Genomic DNA, 17,589 nt, shown 5'->3' with positions numbered 1-17,589 from the left:
ATTTAGGTATTTAGATATCTCTATTAACTAGAAAAGTAGAGACACCGAGATTTTTCTGAAATACTTGACCATTTCCGATAGCCAGAATACGGTACCATATTCAGATTCATAGTAGATACTGAGAAAAACGGCTTTTTTTTATCTGTTGTGTGGAGCTTGGGAAACTAAGCATTTCTGCGTCCAACTAAACACAAAAATCGTTTTTAAAAACAATATATATATATGTATATACGAATTTCTCTTGTTTCAGAAAGTATACCTATGTTAAGGCAATACAATTATTATAGAATTGATTGAATAAAAGAATCTTACTTTGGAGAGTTTTGCCCTTCAAAAATGTAGATTCAAAATCGTATTTACAAGCAAGAATGAAACAATACCAATATCTTTTGCGCTTTAGATTGGGAATTGATCACGGGAAAGCTGTTAGCGCATTTGTTTTTGCGATTACCTCGTAACGAAGTCGCACTGTGGTGTACGATTGCACTTCTTCGTAACGGCATGCTTCAATGTCGCATCCTCACATTTTTATTAAAGATTTTTTTCTGAAGTTTTTCTAGCATAGTCTTATTTTGTTGATATTCCGGCCGTCGTTCCAGAGGAAGGCACGCAAAATGTCCATCAATATCTCCAAGACTCGAAGGATCATGCTGTAACAAAAGCTCTAAAACAAGTTTTCCCATCTCTCGTACAATGACCTATGAGATCTCTGACCTTAAACCGAAACCGTACAGTGATCACTAACGGTAAGCGGGGTGCAGTATTACATGACTTCAGGAACTTATTTAATTATCGAATAACACCGTAAGCTTACGTCCAAGTAGATAACTAGAAACTTCAATCAACTCTCTAGAAGTTTAGGTTTATGCAAAAAGCCAAGACAACGCGATTGTACTGAGAACGTAATACGCGCACGTTTTAAGTGTGTAAGTTAAAGATTTAAAGCAAGTTCATTCTGCGATCCATACACCCAAGCCCATTAAGTTTCACATTATGTTCTTTCTATTTGAACTTTAGCGCAGGCAGCGAAAGCCGTACCGTTTATTTCACTTGGTTGAAATTCAGGTGCTCACAGTGGGTATTCGGTCTTAAATAAAATACTTATCTGCTCGTTGTTGTTTTGTATAAATTAGAATTAAAATGGACCTACCCGTTCTCCGTTATTCTGTGCACAATACTTCCAATCAATAATGCTTACAGCGTTATTGTTAATTGCTTGCAATTAAGACGTATAAATTGAATTAAATAAGGGACACATGTTGCGCTGACTTGTGTCTTGAATCGCAGCGGGAGATTTAAGCTAGCGTTAAATAAATATATAGCTGACATTTTTTTTTTTTCGTTTTGGTATAACCTAAAAAATGATTGCTGGGTGTTCGTAGCTTGTTTTTCACCCAACAGAAGTACCAACCAGGGATACATTCCGTTTGACACTAGCACGTCCAACGTGAATGGCAACCGGGCGAAATGTAAGCGAACAGCGAACGACAGTGATATTTCTGGATTGCCACAGCTGATCCTGATTGAGATCTAGTTAGTATACTATTTGATGACTATAAGATGGGTGTAGACAGTATCTACCCAGAGAGTCCGGCCTATATTTAAACTTTAGTTAATAGTTAATAAGCAGTTAAATAAATAAGTTAAAAAAACTTTATTAACTGCCAGGTTGGTCATTTTTAGCAGGACGTTGTCGCCCATTTAAAAGTAAGATTTAGCGAAAGTATTTGAAACTTGGAACGTTGTTTTAAACCTGATGTACCCTATAGAAAGGCCTTGAAAAGTCTCATAATTAGGCGTAACTTTTTTTAACCCATTCAGTCAGCTTCTAGCCTTAATATGCTATGGTGTTTTTTAGCTGTCAGTATGATGCAGTCAAAAATAATGCAAATCGTATAGTGTTTAAAATTTCGAAGATTAGAGTGTTCATTCTGCTATAAACACCTTTTTTTTTTTAATTTTTATTTAAAGGTTATATATCGCTTTCGTTATTGAACACAGCTTAGAACAAACAGAAAGGCCACAAATTAGGGCGACCTGAGGAATCTGCTTATTTTTACCGTTTATTTAGCGGGATATTTAACAACATTTGCTATAATATTTGCACCTTAGCTTAACAATTAAACGGACGTTATTACTATGCATTAGACTGAGAGGGACTCATTTGTTATTACAAAAATGGTGCACTCTACGACCCCGTCAACACCGGCTAAATTTGAAGTTACACACTTTACTCGTCGCGACGCAAACGTCGGAGCTGTCACGTCGTTTACTGATCGGACCCTGGGTGCCATTAGGGAGGATCATCATGATTCGGATGAGAATGTGGTTATTGACTTCCACAATCACAAGTGGTTCACATCTGTAAAAAGTGATTTATGATGATTATTATTATTACTATTAAAGGCACTAGTCGATAGTCACTGCTTGTTTGGATATATTTATTTGTGCACATGTAAATTATGTTTAACACGTGTCCTGCTGTTATTGGAATCTACAGTATCACACGATAAGCCAGATACGAGCCGTCATATTATTGTAGAGCTACGGCTTTCAGCCCATTTACGATTAAAAAAATTCAGCTGCTCCTAATGGAAAACACCAGATTCATTTTTTTTCCCTTTCAGAAATCAGGTCTGGTCCATCTTTGTAAGTATAACAAGAGCCGTTCCTCTATGTAGTAAATGTTGAAGTTAATGTTACAGCTAATCAAATTCAACCGAAATATAGCTAAATGTTTCTACTATTCGCTATTCATACAACTCGAGGTGTTTCCCAAGTTTTATAATCTTTGTTATGTCGGTGAGAGTCACAGCACTGGCGTTATTTGATGCTAACGCTAATATAACGCTAAGGATCATGCCTAATACATTTTCGGGATTTTTCATTTCTCAGACCGGCTCCTAACTGTGAAATTACCAAACATGTCACACTATGAAACATGTTGAGTATCGTGATTCAGGTTTGTAAGCGCTGCGAACGCGATTGTAACGTAATTACCAGTTCATACGCTGTTTGTACGAGTTCAGAAATTAATTACACGTTTCGCTAGTTGTCAAAAAGCCCGCCCATCACTCTGCTAACGAGAAGTATAAAGGCGCATGTTTTAGAACGCACCTAGCCTATCCCAGCAACCTCTGCTGAACTCTGATAGCGGCAAAACGAGTTTACGAATCACGACGAAATCGAATTTAATACGTCTGCATCATTAACAAAAAAATTCACGGACGACTGCGGTTTTCGAGTGCAATATGCCAATTTTTTATCATCGAGAAAGAGCTTGTGGAATACGCTCCTGTAGTAGTGTAGTATGTTCACCCACTAAGATTAGGTGCATTTTAAGTGGTCTAGGTTTGAAACCGGGTGTGGACAGACCTCGTTTCGTGCTTGGAGCTAGTTATCTTAAGCACTGCATTGCGGCAGCACTAGGTGTACACAACTTGAATCATTTAGCTTGTGCTTTCGTTTTTGCTAACCACAGTATATGAGTCAGTGTAAACGCACGGTAAGTAAATGTAATATCCGATTTAAAATAGGTTGCATTCAACAATTATTAAGTTTTATGTAAAGCAAACCGTAAAGTTTAATAGCTTTTAAATTGTTCGAGAACTGGTAAATACATAATCAAGCTACTGGATATTCAAACTGACTGAGTATCATCAGATAATACTAAGCTTTGAGACAAATGTATTGCTTAGTGCTGAAAATCGAAACTCGAAGGTGAGAGCACTAGTGCAGCTTATCAAGGATTAGGGCAAACGTCGGGCAAAATGGCTTGCACCAAACAGCACTTTGTTACTGATGGCGTCGATTTCGACGGTCAAAGACCACGGAGTAGGCGGCTAAGACCAAAGACCGCAAGCGAAAGGACATGATACTGTTATTACAGAAACTCCGTTTCTGTGGCGCTAGTGCGCTTCAGCCAGTTCTTGTTATAATAGCTGCGTAGATGGTTGCTCTACACGTGTTTACATATGTGCTGAATTCAGTGTAAAGGAAGATGTTGTTGATGCTGTTTTTACCCTAAACAGTTATTACGGTTACGTAATACATACTTCGAGAAGCTCCATATTGGCCGAAGAGAAAGCGTATGGTCCAGGCTATATGTATTAATATTCACTGCTTCTTTCGTGTGTTGATAATTCATCTGCTATTTTCGGGTAACTCTTGGACATCGATTTGCCATTCACTCAAGTAAAGTTAGAGACCGCCGGGGATTGAGTTTGGGGTCCATCTTTAACGCATATGTACGTCGAATACAAAGGCGACACACAACTGAGGTAAATCACTCAAACAATGGATTCTCATTTCGCTTACATTTCTTAAACTAACTAAAGAAAGAGAAACAGGTTTCTTTTTTCTAGTCAAATATTGGCCTGTAGTGAAGTAGTCAGTGAGTATCCTGATAAACATATAGCAGTTATCGTGTTGTGATCCGTATTCACTATGTGGTATCGCTCTCTGACTGGCACCCTATTCTTTGATTATCGAGGACGCCAAAGGCTGCAGCTTTTTAAAATTCTGGTTCGGAGCAAAATATTTGCGACGTTTCTGCACAAAAAGAAGTGATCATTGATTGGCGAGAACTTTAAAGGAAAGAAAAAAGGTCTTTTAATGAAATGTTATTTGGAAACCCGATACGGCAAAAATTGACCAAATAGCTCAATAAAATTTCAATTTGCGCCAAACTTTTCACAGTAGTCTGACGACATCGAGGCAACTATATCGTTAGGCTATTGAATTTTATCGTATAAAGGATAACTAGAATTATCAACTTCATAATAATCAATAATATTATTAATTAATGAAGATTAAAACTGTGTATTGTAAGTTACTCAAGTACTTCAATGCATATTAAGCATAACTGCAAGGACGATGAAAATTCTATAGGTTATGAAATATATATATCTACAGAAATACTTTACAAAAAAAAAACTGTTGTAGATAAAGCTGTAAAATGTTGTAGATTAGATAAAATTCGTTACTCTTTGTATCCTGAACTCCTAGATTGCACGTGCACCAATGCATGCAAAAATGATTACACAAATTACTATACGTTTTAACATGAACGTGTTTTTGTTTATATTTTATTACTGTTCCTGTTATTGTTATTATCATCATGTTCACATTTGTGTGTGTGTTTGTATGTGTGTGTTTGTGTGTGGTTGTGTATGTTAGAAACCGCTGGATTTTCCCCGGTCACAAAACGTATCACGTATTGTCACGTCTTGTTGTGACGTGACGGTCACGCCAGATATTTACGAGGTAACGAACGAACGTTCAATATGTATCATAGTTTTTTTTGCCTTAATAAGTACATTTTATATCAGCACAAGTCGACCGTTTCATCTTTTCTTTATTTCTGTCTGCGTAACAAGTTACTGTGAACTTGAACTGAAGCCAAGCAGCGATCAGATGACTGATCACTGGCCGGAAGAGGCTGAACCCTCCGTTGGGAGTTTGACTCATTCTCGTTGTCAATATGATGTAATTATATATATATATATATATATATATATATATATATATATATATATATATGGCGATGATGCACGCTTTAGCTCTCCTCGGTTTCTTTCTCTCTGTCTTTTTCGCTCTTTCAGACTGAACTATTAGTCTGAAGTCATTCGCGTAAGCTTTCTCAATATTTTTATCCGGTAAAACTAGTTAGCATATTGTGTTATTTAGTACTGAAAGTGAATTAGAAAATTTAGTTTACACATCTTCTACACTTCTCGGTGCACTCTGTGTTTATGTGCATTCGCTAGGTAGGTTGCACATTCAACGCTATATATGTATGTATCTCCATATATGATATTAATACCATGTTATTTGTTGCGCTATTAGATATCGTTATCATCCAAGTATCAGCACTGAATGTCAGCACCCGCCACTTTGTCAAGCATAACCTCTGGGTTTTAATCCAACAATCTTGTCAGGTTACATCCATATTATCAGTTCTAACAAACCCAGCACGCAAATTTCACGAGTTCGTTTTCATTTTGCCAATAATCAGTAATCGCCATGGTAAACCTTAAAGTTTTGATGAAGCACCGATAACTCCCCACTGATGATTTCGACTCAGTTTAGTGGCAAACATTCGCGTTTGTGCTTTTCCGTTTTAATTTTTTTAACTCTTACTTTCTTTTTCATCTGTACACCTATCAAGACCACGCGCGTCCTGTGTACTGGCAAGGAAGAATCTCTGAGCGATTTTAAGTTTGAACTTCATCGTTCACGGTATTGGTAAGTTTAGGGAAAATAATCTACTTGCAGGCACGTGGTTCCTTGTGATGATTTTCCGCTCCTTTCGAGTTAGCACACCCTTCGTTATTTCAGAAGCTACTAGTCAATTTGGTTCGTCGCTGAAAAACATTTCGGCTTCCCACCAATAGACCACTTACCCATCCTGCCTGTGTTCACACGTAAAATAGGATACATATGCATATATTGTTGCCATCTCACACTCATTATATATATATATATATATCATATGGAGTTTCTTGTTGTATTTCATACACATCTAGTAGCTCAGTTAATGATGGTAACACGAAAAAATAACATGACAATTTCTTTGTGGGTTGTTTGTTATTATTGACGTCTCCGATGTTGCTGCAGTTCGTTAACGGAACCTGCATCCGATGATGAAATATTACAGAGAGACCACAACACTACTCATATTAGTGGTTGCGGTATACCCTAGTAATAATGCAGTATCTCGTTATGTATATATTTTGCGTTTTACGCTATCCACCTTCAGACGTTTTCATCTCTGGAGGCTTTCGAATATTGATTCTTCTTTCGCCCTTCGCCTCCTCGCTCTTCTTCTATAGTTGATTTGCTTGCTTGGGATTTGTGCTTGGGACTACTTAACGATGAGGGGCATCTCGCTATATCGAGCAGCCTCCAGATCGCTCATGAGGTCAGCGCTGATTATGCGGCCCTGAAGAGCGGCATACATTTCCTCGCCCTGATCTTCAAGTTCAGCGGTTGCCGCGCGAGAGTCGTCCTGAAACAGGACATAACCGATACTCATTAGATCTCGTATTGACGATTCTAATTACAATTTGATACAGTAATTAATGATAACGGTATATAAAACAAACGCTGACAATTTGGAAGTCTTTGAACCGTAATCTGGTTCTCGATGTGCTAACTGACGCGCCTCTGAGTACCGATTATGCATGCCTGTAGACTTCTTACATTTCCGATCATTAGTTTTGGTGAATTTATTTTGTTGTTCTAGCATACTAAAAATCGTATCTCAAGTATGCATGTGTATCGCACACGTTCGCATTAGTTTGTGTGTCAAGTTGTTTATCCTAATACATAACATCTTTTATTTGCCACATTTTAACTCTGCCCCGCACCAATCTGAACAGCATAACTGCAGCATGTCAGAGCTAGCTGCCACAAGTTCGGTTATCAGTAATCCCGTGATATGCATCTACTTGCAGTTTCGTACAACAAGGCACTGATTAAATGAAACTTGACCATGGCTCATTGGTGAGCGTGTGACCAAAAAAAAAATAATTAGGGGCCTATATAGACCTACCTTAGAATGCAACAAGAATGTTTTCATTGTCGTGTGAACCACGAATGGGCGCATGGCCAACGACGAACTTTCGAAATGAAGTTATTGTATTGTACATAGATATTACATGTAGACTAAGTAAGTAGTTTTTGGTACGATGCAAAAAATACACCCACCAAGCGATCTAATCCTTGATTGCTAGCAGTCCATCGTTAACTTCTGCTTCGACCTCGAAAAATCGAAAAACTAACAAACTTCGACAAATTAATAACCAAAACATGGGAAAAAAATACTCACACATCAGAGGCAATTAGATGCTTGATAGGCGTGGCCTTGAGCTACTTCAGCCACCATCATGATCATCATCATTCGGATATATGCCACTTCACTAATTCCGCATAGTCAATTTCTAAACTCAACAACAAAAGTAGCATCGCCACCACTAGGCTAACATGATTTTTTTTTTCACGTGAAGCAAACTGGAGCAATGGACGATGGCATACGGAGAGGCCGCTTACAGCAATGTGTCGATATGACGCAACGGGACATTTTTTGACGGGGTCTTAATAATCGAACACAACCAAACAGAAACAAGGAACCGTTAAATATAATAGAGTTTACACATGAGGCCTGCGTATTTCCTTCTGCCATTATCGAACAAGGATGATCAAACGTTACATAGCTGCCTTCATACCTATGCTAGTATACTAACGCTTCCGCAGCAGCAGCACTAGATATGATTGAATTTCTGTTATCATCTAACATTGGCTTAGTTTGGCGACCACGCAACTTCCGTGAAGAGACCTAGTCTAACTGACCACTCGTAGGCCTTCACACACCGATTCGTTAGCACTTAACACTATAGCAAGTGCATTTCACACACCCATAATCTTCATGCACTCGTGTAGTTGATAACATTGCAACCGCCACCTTCCTATCAGCCGTTATCATATTCAAATTACTGCGGCGACCACATGTGTGCTGGCTATCAAGGGCTGACACACTAGTAGCAAAGCAATCAGAACAAAATATTAGATAAATAAAGGGCTGTTGCAGAGGCCGCAAGTAATATATATAATATATATATATATATCGAGAGAGAGAGAGAGAGAAAAAAAAAGGAACTCGCATGTGACCCCGCATAGAGGAAACAGCTGCTACTGAAGTTGTGTCGCTACATATAACTACGACTAATGGCTATGAACGTTAATCGTAAATTACGCAACGATTTCACAATAGAATTTGCAGATCGGTTCAAATGCGTTCTATGAAATCATCGTTACAATTGTCATCACTGTCGTCCCTATATGCGTCAGCGCGAAGAAACAGGCACTGAAAAACATTGAAAAAAACCGAGTTCGAGGTGGACCGTGAGGAAAGAAGGCACGACTTAAGAACAAGACCAACTTAAATGTATCCCAGAAAGGCACCAATCAGCGCATCATGCAATTTATTCATCTTCTAATCCATACAACTACGCACTCACCCACACACGTCGCCCCATTTTAATAATAATGCTTGAAATAATAAAAATACATAATAACAAAGATTATTGTTCTTTGTTTCACGTTAAGATAATATGTAGTGGTATGGATCGTTTTTGATCAATAACAATACCTTTATGATAATATATTAATAATGATGATAAACGGATTTATATTAAATCTGTTTGCATAATTATATAGTGCGTTATTGAGCTATTAAATTTTGGTCGTTTCTCTCCCAGGGAAAAGTGTTATTGTTTTGTGTATGTTTGTATGGATTTATTGATGAATCGATCGATCGATCGATCGATCGACCGTACGTTGCTCGACTCGTGGGTATGATCATTCATTCAAGACTAGACCGTTGTTTGAGCATTAGTTCGATCAGTAATTATCAGAAATCAGTTGAAAAATTAAATTAATAATAGGCAAGAGCAACGGCATGAAAAAAGATGCACATGAAACGATCGACTGTGCGGCTGGCTAAACGGTATTCAGGTGACATAAACGCTTATGTCTTCTGTGGTTTCGTATACACTCGTTTGCCCGGTATCATCGGTAGATTGTTCTCTGAGCGTATACTATTGCACCCATATCATACACAGCACTTGTTGTATGACATCGGGTGCCAATAATAATATCCCTGTTACCTCACGCAACGCGCTAGCTCCTCACATACACAATGTGGATTTCATCTTCTTTAGTATCTAACCTTTTGGATCTTCACAGGGTGGTGGATTACTAGTGCCATACCGCTTCTCTACCAGCGAGTCCGTCTTTCATGCTAACAGTAGCAATAACAAGGCTATCAACTGATGACGATGCTGGCATTTTGATGCTCCAAAATTTTCTTACAACGCACGTAAGGCACACGTAATAATTAAAAAGTAATGAAAAATCTAGTGAATGGCACACATTCAATTTAAAATCCCTTTAAATGAAACTGGCTGGCAGAGTTGATTTTTTGCAATCTGGTTATCGTCTCGAGTCAAATCACTAATAAACTATTTATTTGTTTTGATAGAATACAGATGTGCGCATCTTATTGTTTGGCACCCTCTAGCGTCCTTTCACAGTGTCATTAGCTCATTTCAAGCAAAGCTATTTTTAAGCGCGCTTTCCGTCGTTTTTTCCCTGCTCCTTCTCTTTGCTCGAGATGACTTTTGTTTGTTGTTGTTTCTTTCCCCGTTACGGTTACGCTATCAACGGCTTTTTGTCCCTGTAGCAATTATGTTATTAGAGCAGCTGGCTACGACCGGTGCATCCGTCAGCGTGCCAGTAGAAGCGTGGCACAGAATAATGTCAAGGAAAGTTGGTAAACAGCCGTAATCGGAGAGCGGTAATAAAATATAAAGGACTTATAAGTAGAACTAGTTATTAGTGAGAGCATTATTAATAGTACTTGAAGTTACCAGTAGTAACGATAGTCGCGGAGCTATAACAACTGACTACGGCTTATGCAGCTGCACTTATTACTATTGTACAGTATTATTATACAGTATTATGTTCAAAAGATGTGTGGCGAACATTTGCTAAGTGACCAGAATTGCCAAATGTTCGTCTGTTGCGCCAGCCCCTGCATAGGGTCCTAGCAACATTTCCTATATTGACAACAATGATAGCTTACTCAATGATAAATCATCATCCACATCCGTAGCGCCATCGTCGCCAACATTGACAGCAGCATCCACTTGCGCCTTCGTATGGGGCCGATTTAACCAACCGATAAATCTTACTCATGGTGTCCAATTTTTGTTTAGTTTAATCTATAGTTCAAATCACTTTTTCCCTCCTTTCACCTGCACGGCATGCGTTGCTTTGTGGAACGGACAGTGCGTCCTGGCCTGATGGGCTGAAGCGATTGAGTACTCAGACATGCTTTGGTGCTATTAAAAAACTGTTCCGGGAAGAAGAGAAATCGCAAACGTTTTGCTGGTCTCATTAGCAAATTGTGCTTGCGCGGTTTCGAATTTCTTTGGAGGGCGATTGATTTTTGCAATTGATTCGAGGGGCTTTTACGCAGTAATTTCTTTGCCCTGGCCTCGTTAACAACCTCAACCACAACAACAACAGCGTGATAAAGCCGAAAAGATTTGTCTTTTATTTGTAATAATAATAGTAGTTTCGGGACACTTCTGACTGATTCAGTGATTCACAAAGGCATCATGATTATGGCCCAGAAATGTTTTGTCTTCCTTTTCTTGCTTATATATATTTAGGTTTCTATGTGAGCTTTGCCATCATTCTATGTTTTGTCGCGTCCTGACGACTGCCCCTTCGAGCTCCTTCCTCTCCTTAAACTTCGTTAGGAGACGTTCTCTTTCGATATCTCTTTCTCTTCTGTAGATGTGCCCATTATTTCTTTTATGTTGTTCTATCTGACGTATTCTCATACTTCTATAAATTTTTCCATTTAATTTTAGAGCTCTTTGGGGAATAGAGAGGGTATTTTATGTGAACTGTGTATTAATTACAGGCCACTGTTGTTCGAATAGTCTGGTTGACTGTGGTGACTGGAGCTGTTGTGGTTGGTTTGGCTGTTAGCGAAATGCGGGTTATCGTAGTAGCTGGCACATAAGGACCCAGCATTCGAGCTGTTGCTGCTGGCCGACGCAGCAGTTGGCAATGCAGTTGCTCGCTGCTGCTGTTGGTGATGATGGCGCTGTTGATGTGGTTGACCACCATGGCCGTGACCGTGGCCGTCCTGTGAACTGACCCTGGCTGTGTCCTGACGCTGACGAAATTGCTGATCGTAGTAATGCTGCTGGAGCTGGGCTGCCGCATAGTATCCAGGAAGTCCTGCCGGGCCGCTGGCAGCAGCGGCAGCAGCCTGAGGATAGTAGTAACTGTAGTAGTCGGCCGGTGACTGAAAGCCGGCTGTGGCCTGATTGAAGTATTGCATATGCTGATGATGCTGCGCGACCATCGGGTTTGGATGATGTGACGGGCCACCGCCTCCACCCCACTGGCCACCCCCGCCACCGCCGTGTTGTTGGTTATTTTTGCGTTCCCTGAGGGATGCAAAGAAAATAATAGCACGGCACGAACAAGCAGAGTAGGGTTGAGACATTGAAGATGAGGAAACAAATCGTAAAAATGGTTAGTTCAACTTCGGTGACTTGCGAATATGATGGAATATTTTGCAATAATTTTAGTCACTGTTTAACGGACTGTTAGAAAGTCGAGCCTTTAATATTTTCGACCCGCATATAGAGTAGGCCTACGTTAAGATGTATGTGAACAAACTCACTTTGGTGTAGCTTGTGATACCCGGATAGGATTCGCTCCAAGGCCTTGAAAGCCATTCATCTCTTGTAACGCTTTGGCGTACTCTTCGTCATGATTAAACTTAACGAAACCAAAGCCTTTGCTCATACCACTGTGGTCCTTGATGACCTGTTCGTTCACAAACAAGAGGGCGACTTAGTCGTACCGAACTAAGCTATGAAAGATCTCTATTCCAAAACTCGAGCAACATCGAATCATACAGAAACATATATTACTTAAAAATACTTTCTGTTCTCTAATTTGTATGGATCAGTGAAAAATTTTGTTGTAAACTACCTTAGCCCATTTGACGCTGGGATATCTCTCTTGAAAGGTCGAGTACAGTGCGAGATCATCGACGTCCGGACTCAGTTCGCCGACGAAAAGTCCATTTTCATCTTGTGCTTGCTTGATCTGTGACTGACAGGTGAAATTCAGACGAAACTTTCTCCGTGAATCTCCAGGCAGCGGCTTGTCGTTATACCGCTGGACAGTTCTAAAAACGACGGAATAAAATACAGTATGTTATACAGACAAGACCTTGTTCAATCGTTGCTTCGCCTTTTCGTGGTGCCGCATTGTCTTCTCAGTTCTTTAGATCATATACATACTTAGGCTCATACTCTATTTAGCCTATACGACAAAATTAATTAACATTGATCGACTAACCTTATCGCTGTGCGCTCATCATCGAGCTCAATGAAGGCATAGGTTATATTCTGATCTTGAAATTTATTTGAATGCATAATTCGCACGTTAACCACGTTTAAGCCTAGTTCGGTGAACTGTTTCCGGAGGAATTCCTCCGTCATAAAGGGTTCGACATCGCCCATCCAAACACTATGGGCCTTGTTGAAGAGCACTGTAACGTAATTTAAAAAAATAAGAACAAAATAATAGTTATCATTTGCATTCTCGAACGTTCGAATCGTTTACTACGATCATTTTAAAGCGACACCCATGTGATACATAGTAGTTGTCACTAGTTCGAGCGGCAAAAACCCTACGAAACAGTTTCTCAATGTAAGTTCGCAGTAACAATTCCATACAAAATCACTGAAATGGAATTTGAACCGCATTTATTTTCAGTTAGATATTTCTTTGTCACAATTAATAAATAACAGCAGAACATTGATTCATGTTTAATTGTAAACAACTTCCATTGAATTCCAAATTGAAAGAAAATTGTCGTTAATTTCTACAAGGAATGTTAAATTCTCATTGTTTGCGGTTACTTGTGGTAATCGAGTAAATGCAAAATGAACAGTGACAATTATCATAAACACTACGATCATAATTTTAGCCGTATCCATCAGAGTACTGCTCTACGGAGCAGATGATGCATCACCCCACAACGCTAAGCCATATACAGTAACGACAGCTGTTGAAAATTGGTGGCCGTAACAACGGTCGCAGCATTAATCCCGGAGACGCCAATGAAGTGATGTAATCACTCTGTATACGTTAATAATAAAAGGTTATAATAATCCTAATTAAGCTGAGGGGAGAAATTGAATGTTTTCAACAAACCCCATTGTATGTTTAAGCATAGGTAATATATATATGAGAAATATCGCGGATGGAAGGTAGCACTCACACAAATAGGAAACAGCTCATCGTGGCACGATTGTCATTTTGTCTCCTAACCGTATCTTTTCTTCGATTTGTTAGTTAATTGAAACATGCATTTAAGACTAGTGCTCATTTAATCTTTCACATAATCGTTATGCCACAGTTCCGATATGACATAAGGGCGGAACACAAAATTCTCTTTGCCGCTGGCGACAACAAATTACTGACGGCCGAGTGACATCGAATAGTTCTGGGCTGATTCGTTACGTTCACAACTAAACGCAATCGCGCCTAACGCAAAGCCTTTTTTTGCCAGCTGTTCCTACGTGTACATGTTTCCGTTTCGATAGCTTTCGGTTTGCTATAAAGCTGTAAAAATCTGCAAGCTGGGTACTCCCTACAAAGCGTCTTTTTAGAGCAACTACATACGGCACTGGCCAATCGTTTCTTCTTGACCATTGAGATATTAGCGAGCATTACCCTAAAAGTAGTAATGTTTAATAACTTCAATAATATTTTGTAGTAATGTCGCTACTATTTGCATGCCACCAATTCGAATACCGCAACGTCGTCGGTGTACAAGAACACACCCTAATTTACTCTCTATATCAGATTCGAACAGGAGCTCTGGGAAGTTTCATCACGATGTGTTTCACACAAGCTACGACAAAACGCAGCGGTTTCGCCTAACATAAACATCATTATAACCATAAATACATCGCTACTATTCAATGACGGAGACAACAACAACAACAAACAACACCATTACATGTGTATAATGATAGCACAATCAGCTAGGGACGTCGAATTAAAGTGACACATACACACAAGAACATTGATATTTTGGGCTGAAACCAATTTGCTGGCCGGCCTATCAGTCAGTAAAAATCAATCATCAGTTTACATAGTGCTTTAGCGTGCACGATACGATAACGATATGCTACGCATTGTGATCGGTAGGGGTGCCGCTGCACGTAGTCTTTCCATCCGACACTTCTAGTTCTAACTTAAGTTTACCATTAATGGTATTATTATTATTGCCGTTGTTCAAACTAGGCGCAAGATCCCGAAAGCTATTCGCTTTATCCCTCGCATTTAAGTCGCATTAAATGGTGCTACGTTTTGCCCAAGTAGGTGGTTACAGTCAGAAATTCGTCATTGCGCCGCTGGGCGGTGGTGTTTTTGTGGGCTCTTGTTGGAGAAGCGGAAGCGGCAGCCGCATAATATACACCACCTGTTGTCACCCACTTACGTCTACTAATATTAACACACAATGTAGATGTGCAAGATACAACCCAGTCTAAGGGTCTTGAACTAGGTAGTCATGGCCAGACAACTGCGTGTGTTTCAACACGCACGAAATGGCTGCATTTCTATTCAGCACGGGGGCGCGAACTCCTGCCTCTCTGCGGCGTGCTTCTACACTATCACCGCTATTAGCCGGCATTATACGATACTACCACAACGACGCAAGGCCGGACGTGCGTCCTCGTGTCGCCAGTTCAGTTGCATAATGGATCCGCATCCGCGCCCTAATGAGAACAATAGCTAAAAACAACTATAGTACAACAAGTTGGGCTTCTCCGTATGGCACCAAACGCACATTAACACCAATACAGGTCCTAACAATAGGCCGAATCACTTACCTCGTCCACGGGCGTTATCGCCGGCCATGCCGCCCATTGGCGGTTGTTGCTGCTGCTGCTGCTGCTGCTGTTGTTCGCGATAGCAATTCATCGTTGCTACTATTGACTGGCACCTGATCGTCGCTGGTAATCGATTGCAGTGGCGATTAGCCCTTGCTTTGCCTGCTATATGCACTCTGTTGCTATAGGAGATACACCACCTCTGCAAGCTGGCTGTCGTGTCCTGTAGCCAGTAGCTTCGACGCTGCGGCAACGACTCTTGTATTGATTCGACGCAACAATTTCTCGTTACGCGTTTCGTGTGTCCTCAGACACCGAACGGCAGCGTTGTTGCTGGCAACAAGCCCACTAATCGGTGCGGCGTGTCCCACAATCCCTGTCACCTACACACTACTGTAACAGTACGTGAGTATACAGTTTTCACTGCTAGTACTACGACTACTGGCCGTAATATTATAGTACAATACTACAAAGAAACTGTTGCTCTCCTACAAGAACAACTCTTTCTGGCTGTCTGCCTGCCTCCTCATGTACTACGACGACAAGACGAGATGACCACCGTCACCACTGATCCACTCCAGGCAGCAGCCGCTGCTGCCGAATGCTGCTGCTAATGCTGTGTCTCTGTTTGCGTGTACTGGCTGTGTGCGATCAACGCTGCCGCCCCGCCACCGCCACGGCTGCCGCTGTCGTCCTCACGATGTGAGCTATACGGCTGCGGGATCGGGCAAGTGGTCGAATCGCTTGTTGATTACGCTGCTACACCGAGCCGCAGAGCGCCACAGCCGATAGTTGTCTCTTAACTGCGGGGAAGTACTTCTCTGCGGAGGCCCGCAGGACATCAACTGGCAATGCTTTCGCTGTTTTTGCCACGGTTCGTTACTGCCGTCGCTAGCGACAGCAGCGCAAACAGGGAATAGACGACGACAGCGATGCGACAACAGCGAAGGCGGTAGACCGGCAACCGACAAGCAGCCGATGACACCGAAGGACGCGGCAGCAGACAGCAAATGAAAGTAGCAAAGAGAGCGAGAGAGACAGGGAGACAAAAGCAATTGCAGCGGCCTTAGATACCGGCTTCTGCAGCGCTCAGTTGCGAGGGATGGCCTTTCTCCTCCTCCGCCTGTCTGACAGCGGTCGCTAGCTGGCGAGCTGATGTCTCCAGGCGGACTGATAATAAGAAGACCGGCGGGACGACGACGACAACAGCGCCATGCAGTGCTGGCGGGATGCAGACGGCATTCGGTGTATGCACGCTAACCAGACCACACAGCACTCTGGACACGAATGGCGAGAGGTACTAGCATAGGGCGCTGGTGAATGGCAGCTGCGAGAAGCTGCAGTGGCGACACCAGCGGGCTCTAGCCTAGACACATGAGGTCAGTGAGCTAGGGCGAACATAGGCTGTGCGCCAGTGGGAGAGGGCATTGTTTAGCTGTGACAGGCCGCGAGCGGTAGAGAAGCGACAAGCATGCGGCCACCGGGCGGTGTGTCGGCAATGGGCGAGAGACTGGAGACAGGCAGTGTTGGCGGGCTAGAAGAGCGATGGTCAGGGTCTGTCACCAAGTCGATTTGCCGGTACTGAGTCATGGCAAATGGCGATAAACGGCGCGACGCCTGGAACCTAGGTCGTGATAGGTGGGGCCAGCACCGCTTGCTTTTCCATCTTTCTATTGTCGTCACCTAGGAGATAATTATCCATTCCGCTTCCTTCTGCGTCATGCTTGCAACACTGAGCCAGGTTCCCTTTTTCGTATGAGACGATCTTCTAATTCGTTTTGCTACCTGGACTAAATTCTGCTTTACCCTCGGTGAATATACGCTCCACGTATTAGCTAACATCATCGGGGTGAGGTCGACTGAATAACTGCCGGTTGATAAATAGGAAACGTTTTTTTTTTTGAAGTTAGGTTTAACAACACAGATTTCCACGACGAATTGCGAAGACAACATGCCTTTTCGGATCATCTCATTAAAGGTTACATCATTCGACCCTCATGTGTATGTTTCGTTAATAACAGATACGTAAACATAGAAAGCAGCAAGTAAAGGATATGATTTAAACCCTCTTAAAAAAGTGAATAGT

At 41.2% G+C, this 17,589-nt stretch overlaps 1 protein-coding gene and 1 long non-coding RNA gene across 7 annotated transcripts; one reads left to right on the top strand and one right to left on the bottom strand.

Annotated features, from left to right (window-relative positions):
• Positions 1–1,896: 1,896 nt before the first annotated feature.
• Secp43 (tRNA Selenocysteine associated protein) lies at positions 1,897–16,478 on the bottom strand. Of its 6 annotated transcripts, XR_015327197.1 has the most exons (7): positions 15,504–16,474; positions 12,955–13,147; positions 12,583–12,781; positions 12,269–12,414; positions 11,735–12,029; positions 7,832–8,096; positions 5,054–6,975 (listed from the first exon to the last, which is right to left on the bottom strand). XR_015327197.1 is itself a non-coding variant. In XM_022802116.2 (6 exons), the coding sequence occupies exons 1-6, from the start codon at positions 15,592–15,594 to the stop codon at positions 2,357–2,359; spliced, it is 930 nt and encodes a 309-aa protein (XP_022657851.1). In that variant the 5' UTR covers positions 15,595–16,473; the 3' UTR covers positions 1,897–2,356. The 6 variants fall into 6 exon arrangements, 5 of the variants coding, with proteins under 5 accessions (XP_022657851.1, XP_022657848.1, XP_022657850.1 ...); XM_022802116.2 differs by lacking the exons at positions 5,054–6,975; positions 7,832–8,096 and adding an exon at positions 1,897–2,362 and having other exon boundaries at positions 15,504–16,473; XM_022802113.2 differs by lacking the exon at positions 7,832–8,096 and having other exon boundaries at positions 5,054–7,009.
• Positions 3,512–9,081, top strand: LOC147756232 (uncharacterized). The gene is made up of 2 exons (XR_015327200.1): positions 3,512–4,280; positions 8,010–9,081. It is a non-coding gene; the product is annotated as an uncharacterized LOC147756232 (long non-coding RNA).
• Positions 16,479–17,589: the final 1,111 nt, after the last annotated feature.

Source organism: Varroa destructor, unplaced genomic scaffold (assembly GCF_002443255.2).
Source record: "Varroa destructor unplaced genomic scaffold, Vdes_3.0 BEIS01000004.1, whole genome shotgun sequence".
Classification (NCBI taxonomy): domain Eukaryota; kingdom Metazoa; phylum Arthropoda; class Arachnida; order Mesostigmata; family Varroidae; genus Varroa; species Varroa destructor.
The sequence above is the reverse complement of the archived record's forward strand: the minus strand, read 5'-3'. Positions and strand labels throughout refer to the sequence as shown.

What these genes read in the sequence shown, in the direction of transcription:
- Secp43 (XM_086988206.1), bottom strand. Translation starts at nt 15,594, where the DNA reads ATGAATTGCTATCGCGAACAACAGCAGCAGCAGCAGCAGCAGCAACAA. An exon ending in GATGAGCGCACAGCGATAAG is followed by an intron (nt 12,782 to 12,954) that starts GTTAGTCGATCA and finishes CGTCGTTTTTAG; the next exon opens with AACTGTCCAGCGGTATAACG. An exon ending in CCAGCGTCAAATGGGCTAAG is followed by an intron (nt 12,415 to 12,582) that starts GTAGTTTACAAC and finishes GTGAACGAACAG; the next exon opens with GTCATCAAGGACCACAGTGG.